This window comes from Xiphophorus maculatus, chromosome 5 (genome assembly GCF_002775205.1).
Source record: "Xiphophorus maculatus strain JP 163 A chromosome 5, X_maculatus-5.0-male, whole genome shotgun sequence".
NCBI lineage: Eukaryota > Metazoa > Chordata > Actinopteri > Cyprinodontiformes > Poeciliidae > Xiphophorus > Xiphophorus maculatus.
Genome location: NC_036447.1, coordinates 23,727,836 through 23,736,151, shown reverse-complemented (window position 1 = coordinate 23,736,151; position 8,316 = coordinate 23,727,836). Strand labels below are relative to the sequence as shown.

At 40.5% G+C, this 8,316-nt stretch overlaps 1 protein-coding gene across 1 annotated transcript; it reads right to left on the bottom strand.

Annotated features, from left to right (window-relative positions):
* Positions 1-522: 522 nt before the first annotated feature.
* Positions 523-2,981, bottom strand: LOC102219330 (alpha-2A adrenergic receptor). Its single transcript, XM_005806519.2, has 2 exons — positions 2,570-2,981; positions 523-2,416 (listed from the first exon to the last, which is right to left on the bottom strand). The coding sequence occupies exon 2, from the start codon at positions 2,286-2,288 to the stop codon at positions 981-983; it is 1,308 nt and encodes a 435-aa protein (XP_005806576.2). The 5' UTR covers positions 2,289-2,416; positions 2,570-2,981; the 3' UTR covers positions 523-980.
* Between the last annotated feature and the right edge of the window lie 5,335 nt (positions 2,982-8,316).

The following is an 8,316-nucleotide window of genomic DNA, read 5'->3' as shown; positions in this document are numbered from 1 at the left end:
CCCCCGCCTCTTCGCTTTTAGACCATGTTTAAAAACAAGGCAGGAAACTAACCAGTTTAAATGAGCTCTAACATTTCTGTCTGAAGCGGCAGTGAGATAAGTGCTGCCAGCATCACGTCAGAAGAAACACAAGGCTGGTGAATGAGAAACAATTAATCAAACATTAATGGTGACAAAACCTAGAGTACTCCATCTTGTGCACTTAGCTGAAATTGCTGCAGTTTGTTGTTGTATAATCAGTCAGATTATAGATTGCATAATCTAGGCTGGAAATAAAAATCTGTTAAAATAAGTCAAAATAATATGAAATTCATTCTGATAAGTGTACGAACCCTTGTTGTTCACTTTCACAAACCAAATTCTAGCTTTTCATTTTCTGTACTCTGTCCTTTTACCCCTTCCCTATAACCTCCAGAGTTTTTTTTTTATTGTTTGAACGTGCGCTGACAAGATCCAAAATGATATGAAATCATCACTCCAATCTTTCCTCTAGGTTTTTTTTAAATCATCTCTGACAAAATGGGCTTTATTTATTCTTTAGAAGCTGCACTTTAGCACAAGTCCACCAGCATCATTTTTGTTGCAATCAATGTCACCATATCATACAAAATAGTACAATACTGTTTCCATGAAAACCAATATAGACAAATACTCAGACAAATCATCTAGTTATGACATACAAATCCAACACATATCAATAACTTCACTATGTTTGCCTCTTTTTAAAAAAACAAAAGCAGATACAATAAAAATATGATCTTACTGTGGTTTTCTCTGTGATCTCCATCGTGGTGATAAAGCTGTGACAGGTGGATGCATTCAAAGGGAAGGAAGAGTCTGCAGATAAACACCTTCCTGAGCGATCACAGATTGCAGGTTCATGCACAATGGGCATACTGTTTTACAATGGATGCACAATATATATATATATTCGTATATATATATATATATATAAAATATACAAGGATGCAAAGCTGGAGTCATACGTATCTCCTGGTGTCCCTCTTGCACAGTATCTTTTTGAACGACCTCCTGAAGTCGTTGTTGAAAACAGTATATATCAAAGGGTTCAGGGCACTGTTGCAGTAGCCGAACCAGAAGAAGAACTTGAACAAGGTTGCAGGCACGTTGCAGGATATGCAAAGAGTTTTCAGCATGTAAGTAAAGAAAAAAGGAAACCAACAAATGACAAAGACACCAATGACCACTGCCAAGACGAAGGTGAAACGTTTCTCACGATTTTGACGACCTTTCCAGCGGCTGCCTTTGGTGTTCGACTCTTGCTTTTGGACGTTGGAATCCCCTGGTTTGATTTGACTCAGTCTGGGTTTCCCCTTATTTGTTTTCTTTCTAATGGAGCATGGATTGTTCACTTTATGGTCAGAGGACGATGAGTCCTCGAGGTCCACTCCGTTGATCTCGCCTTTTGCCTCCTCTGCCTTCCTGTCTCCTCCAACTCCCTGGAGCTCTATGGCCTGTTCACCGTTCAGTTTCTCGTGACAGAGGCGGTCCTTGTCGTCGCCTGTGCCATTCTCCTTCCCATTTGCAGGAGGAGTATTAGGTGACTTCAAAACGGCATTTGGCTTCCGGTCTCCGGGTGGCGCCCGTGTCCTTTTTTTGGCGATTTGGTAGATCCGTACGTAGACCAGTACCATGATGACGCACGGTAGGAAGAAGGATCCGATGCAGGAGGAGATGACGTACCATTTTTGGTCATTGATCTTGCACTCGGGGTATGCCTCGTTGTTGTTTTTCTCCATTGTGATAAGTGGCGGGAATGAGATAACTGCAGCAATAACCCAAACTATAAAGATGATGCACTTGATGCGGCGAGGCGTCCTCTTCAGGTTGTACTCGATGGCCTGTGTGATGGACCAGTAGCGGTCTAAGCTGATCGCGCACAGATGGGTGATGGACGCGGTGCAGAAAAGAACATCGAGCGCGAGGTAAATCTCACACCATACGTCGCCGAAGTACCAATATCCCATGAGTTCGTTGGCCAGGGAGAAGGGCATCACGAGGGTGGCCACCAGAATGTCCGCCGAGGCCAGGGAAACCAGGAACAGGTTCTGCGGGGCTCGCAAAGCCCGGCTTGTAAACACAGCAATGACCACCAGGACGTTACCGAACACTATGAGCAGGATCATGAAGCCCACCAGCAGTGGCAGGGCTATCCGTAAGCTGTAAGGGGCCAAGCTAGGTAAGCTCTGGTTGGTGCTATTGCTGTCCGCCATGGTGGCAGTTTGGCCCACTTCCTTTAAGAGTTCACCTGAGGTTACAAATATCATCCGCCAGGAAGGAAAGAACTAGTGGTTCCCAGGAGAGCTGAGAGGAGAAGAGACTGAATCACTCCTCTGAGACTTTCCCAGATTTTTCCTCCTCATTGTGAGGGATACTTTAAAAGACGACACTTTATCTGAAAATAAAACAAGAAGGAAAAAAAAAAAAGTGTATTATTTAATCATATTGTTAGAATTGTGTCATCTCTTCATCAGTGCTCCTAATACAATTAACTCCAATTTGTAGCCTGGCACCACTGTGAGGTAAATATAACGATAAACAGTCCTACCTAAAACAAGGAGCGATGACAGCGGCTCTCCAGTGCCAGGGCACTAAAATAGTGCGACCGGGGAACTTCTTTGGGCAAATCAAGAGGAGGCAAAGAAGATCCATGTGCCGGATGAAGCGTTTCCCCTGCGCCTCTTCTCCCTCCACTCTCTATGGTCTCTGCGCTGCATCTAGTTGCGCTCGGCAGCGGACTTAATAGAGCGCTAATCACGTTATCCCGGGCGCTGCCGTGTCGCTGTCTGCGTGTGGAGTTTCTCTCCTCACTGCTCTCCAGAGCGCCACTCCCTCTCCTTATAGCCCGCACGCTGCAAAAAGTGTCCCGCTCGCCGGGTCACCGCGCGCGCGCGCGTCCGTGGGAGTGTCAATACTGGCACGCTGCCCCGCGGCGTGTGTCTGACGACAGCAGCATCAGCTGGAGAGGCGATTTAAATGACTGGAGAGCAAGGAACATATTTCCTCGAGTTAGTGTTAAAAAAAAACAAAAAGACAACAACATTTAAATACATGACATGTGGAGACTGAAGCAAATGACCAGATTCACATGTGCGTGACGCTAATAAAAAAATAAAAAATAAAATAGGGAAAATGAATCTTTTGGGAAGAATATTAACTTTATTTATCAGGATTTCTTGAAATATGTTACTTAAATGCATAAATTGTATATAAGAAGCTTTTGGTGTACTCAAATATTAAGAACATAAAATATCTATAAGCAACTTTATGTCCTGCATCTACCAAGATGCCTCAAAAGGACACCCTACAAAAGAACTAAACCTTAGAGAAATAAATAATAAAAATCTGGGACCAATTTGCAAGGATGTGGACCCCTGGCCTGGAGCCAGTTTAGGTGCCTTAGCCACAACAGAACTTTTTTTTTTTTTTTTTTTACAAATGCAACTTACAGTAGTTTAAGACATAGACTTAAACTGTGTCTATTGATATGGGTATCAATTCATACCCGTGTCAGTGGGTGTGAATTGATGTTTGGCAGATTTTAATACAACAGCAAGCCGATGGCTCCAGGTTGTTCCCAAAGAAATCTACCACACCTCCATCATTCTCAAATACTTGAATATTGTTTATATTCAAAAAACTAACCAAATATTAATACAACTCACCTGATATTGAGGTGAGTTATATTAACTCACCTCAATACATAAGTACATTTATCTGTACATAAATTTTTTGCAAAACATGCACTGGTAAAAAAGTAAAAAATAAATAAAAAGAAAAATCTATGGAGCCCCCGAAAACTTAGGGCTCTGGGCTACCACCCCTGTAAGTACTTTTTAAAGTCTGTGCCAGATAAAAATGTATGACAATTATCATGTCGACCTGAGTATACATGAACAATAATGATCCAGCAAGAACATAAGATTCATTGGCCAAGAAGCCCAGGAATAGTCTGCAATAGAACAATAATGGAATTAAAATTAATAAATAAATAATCTAGACATATCAGCATAGCAAAAATCATCAGTAAGGGACTGAAACCTCTTATTTAAAGCAGGCATTTCTTGTAGCGCAGCTGCAACTACACGGTTACTAAGCAGCAGCCAGATCCACACCACATGAACATCAACACAAGCCTTTTATATCTTAGCCCAAAACTTCAGCCATCAATTCTGACCTTCAACAACAACAACAACAACAACAACAAAAACCCTATGAAGGTCCCTGAGAGACCTCGGACTGATTTGGGGAGTCTGGAAGACATTTATTGTGTTCAAGATCTGCTGTTGTGTTTGGAAAGTTATAAAGCAAGAATAGAAAGACTTTAATGTTGTTATGCATATAGCCCCTGTTAAGAAGCAGTCATCCAACACATCACAAAAAAGTACAATATAAAGTTAAGCCTGCTCTCCAGACCTGGGCTTGATGTAGTATACATACCACCACGTGCTACAAAAAAAAAAAAAAGCCACAGGTCACGTTTCTAAAAGGACATAATATTCTCAGTGTTTGAAGTAATTAAAAACACTACGATGGAGATTCCATGAACTCTGGGAAACCCGATGTTTGAAGTCAAATATTTGTTTTATGAGACAGCTGTCTTAATTTGCTCTTTGCTGTCCAACAAGATCATATGTACCTGAAAAACAAATTTGCCAATGTTTGCTTTGTGCACAGAATGAAGACGTAACAAGTGATGGAGTCACAGCTGTCATATAATCGGAGTATAAATTAGGTCTGCGCATGACGATTACCACCCAGTGTCTCTTATAGACCAGCGTGTTTTCTAATAAATCCCCGAGGGGTGAAGACAAGCTGATCTACTGCTGCTTGCCGTTTCATGTCAGGGTGTCCTCAAAACTGGAAGCCATGCTTAGCAGGAAAGTTTTACAGTGTTCCATTTCTCCTCCAGAGAAGAAATAACTCCTGATGGGAGGACATGGCAAAGAACATGTGTGAGGACAGGGTGTAAGGACTGCATGTGTCAGCCAGATGTGTGTGGAAATGCTGCCAGCCGCTAAAAATGTTTGCAAATATGACAGGGGGGCACAAAGGTCTTCACAGTGTTTTATATGTAAAAGATGTAATCAAATTACCCCCCCCAAGAAATGATAAAAACTGTCATCAAATTAGAAAGCAACATGCATGTTTTTTGTTCCAGGTTTATTTTTGAAGGCTTTAGAGTTTTTGTTCTGTTAGGGTTTTATCATGTCTGTGCTTTTGTGTTTTGTTTGATTTTTTTTTTTAATCAAAGCTATTAAATACAATCTATTCTAGAGTGGACTGTGGAGAGCCTCACATGAACACTTTATGCATCAGTTGTTGCACCAGAGCTCAGATAAGCTCAATAAGAGCAACAATAAGCTCAGAATCAGCTCTATTTGCTAAGTTTGTGCACATAAACAAGGACTTTTGCTTTGGCTTGCTTTGCTCTTTACGAAGACATTTCAAATATAAATATAGAAAAAAAGAAAAGGCTTTTTCTCTCTTGAAAATATATATTTATGCTGTGGTTTTACAGAAGAGGAAGACGATGTTGAATTAATGTAAATATGAATGAATTAGCACGGGCTTAACGGGGCTGCAGCCCGGGGCCCCAGCGCTTCGGGGGCCCCGAAAGATGCTTTGTATTTTTGTGAATGAATAAAGTCAGACTGTCTTAATTTTATTTATGTAAATCTTGCATGGAGACTGTCCATCAGCCTCTCTCCTGGTGGACACTGGCTGATTTTTGTGACCTTGTAGGTAGATAAGGTCTGTGAATAGGATCGGTTCCACAAGTAAGTTACGGCCAAGCGCTGACCACCCAAAGGCAAAGAAATCAGGGATATATATATATATATATATATATATATAGATATATATATATATATATATATATATATATATATATAACAATGATTAAGTTGGGCCTGCACCTTGGCTCAAGCCCAGGGGCCCACACCCTCCTAAGTCAGGCCCTGAATGGGAGGGTCCGGTTTATGTTGTAAGCTTGAATCTTGATTTTAAATCTTTGAGTAAATATGAAAACTCAATTGGATATTCTTCCTGTCCTCGGTCGCCAGCTAATTACTGTTGGTATGGTGAGCCTGTGCATATTGTACACTTAGTTAGCTGGTCTAATCTAAGAGGAGAGGAACCTGGTGTGGTCTGCCGCTGCTGATGGGTTTTGTGGTCAAAATGGTATTCTGAATATCTTGGTTTATAAAAGTAATTATTTTGAGCTAATTTAGATTTTTATCATCTTGTCTGCTCTGACAGCAAAAAGGCATTTCATTAACAAAATGGCAAAACGCCCTTTTAATAGAACGCAGTTCTTGCTATGTGTTTTTTCTACTCATCAGCAGATATAGTCAATATTACCATTTCAATTATCGTTAGAGTTAAAGAGGTTGTTTATGCTAACAACATTTTTAGCTGACTACTATATCTGCCTGAGCATTTTCTTTGTTTACTGTATATTTACTTTTGTTTTTTTTAGGTTGAAGGTTTCCGTTGTGCAAGTTTTTATCAGTCAGCCATTCTAAGGAAGCTGACCAAGCAACTGTTGCTGGTTTGTACTTTTACAGAAACTAAAAGAACGGCACAATATGAATCCGACAGACTCCATAAAGACAGAGAATCGGTGGAGGATGGTAATGGGGATTGTAAAGAGGCTTCAAAAACGTCACTTTTATGAAACGTAAAAGTATCGGTGGAAACGTGCAAAAAAAATCTAAACAAAAACAAACAAAAAAACTGGTTACCAATAGAAGGCTGTAATTACTGCGATGATAATAAAGAAATTCTGTTTGAATGTAGAAGAAAGTAATATTCAACATGTCCTTTTAATTCAAATGTAAATATTTTTTTAAATTGACACTTCTTTTATCATTGTTTTATTATAATTTGAGATACGCTGATCTCATTTCAATTTAATTCAAAGACTTTGATAAAAAAAAAAATGTTTATACAATTTTTCATTGAAATCTGCGAAGGGTATGAATACTTTGGGGCCTAACTCTGGGTCTCACAATTGCAGCATTGCTTACCAAAAGTAGTAGACTATTGTGAAGTCCAGTTGCTAAATCATCTAATATTTAATGTAATTTCTATTAATTAGTATCTAACGCATTCTAAATGTAGTCAACATTTATGAATTAAGACTGTCGTCTTCGGTCATAACTAACTGGTGTTAAGATATCTGCTTCAAGTTTACGCTCACAGCAACTTTTTTTTTTTTTTTTTTTGGGCGCGACGACGTGACGTCACACACACAACACACCTGTTCCCACGGAAACGGAGAGGTGTTCCGCGCCGACCCCTGCTGTCCCCGCTCAGAGCAAGGCTGAAAACACAGCTTTTAATGGGTTATTAGCAATTCAACCGCCTCTCTGATGAACCGCTGCTGCCATAAACCAGAAAGTATTTCACCAATGTGATAGGGAGGCTTTTAGCTCAGGTCGCCCACAACATTAAACACGAGGGGGGGGAGAGAGAGATGAACTCAGGCTGATGAATCCCAGGATGTTTCTCGGTTTTCTGTGTTTAGAAACCGCCGCGTGACGGGCTGTTTGTGGACAAGCACTCGCGTGTCGAGGCGCTGGTTGACGCGCGTGGAGGCGCACACTAAAGCGCAAGGATACAGTGACACCTGCCGTCTCCAACCAGAGCCGCTGAAGTGCGGCAGCACGCTACCCAGCTCAGTTCCGGGGGAAATAAAGACACGCTACAGGAGAAGGAAGTGAAGGTCGAACAGTTTTTTTTTTTTTTTTTTCCCCTCCCTCTTTATTGATAAGAACAAACGGCCCACGAATCAGAAAACATATTTAAATAATCTCTCTGTCTGGTTTTCTTATACGAGTTTCAAAAAGGCTTCTTGGTGATTAAAATATCAAATGGAAAGGAAACGTGCTGTTTTTTATGCCGGAAGAACTGCGCCCTGTCAACTTTCAGAGACATTTCAATTGGCCAGCAGGGGGCGGTGTTCGCCTGGAAAGTTTCTGATACTCGTCACTGTCGGTAAACATGCAGGTACGCCTCAAAAAATGTTAGATATTTTTTTGTCATTTCAGTCATCGCAAAGATTGAAATATTTCCGATATTTATTTATTGTGATTTTGATCATCATTACAAATAAAGAAAAACTGAAATTTATTATCTCAGAACATGACAATATTAAATAACAGATCAACTTCACGTCTATTGCTAATTTCTTGGTATGCTTCTTTGGGGCTCTTTTTTTTTTTTTTTTTTTGCATGAATCGCTGCATCATTACGGCCCGGCATGGCTCTGCTGAGGTGTAATGGAAACCC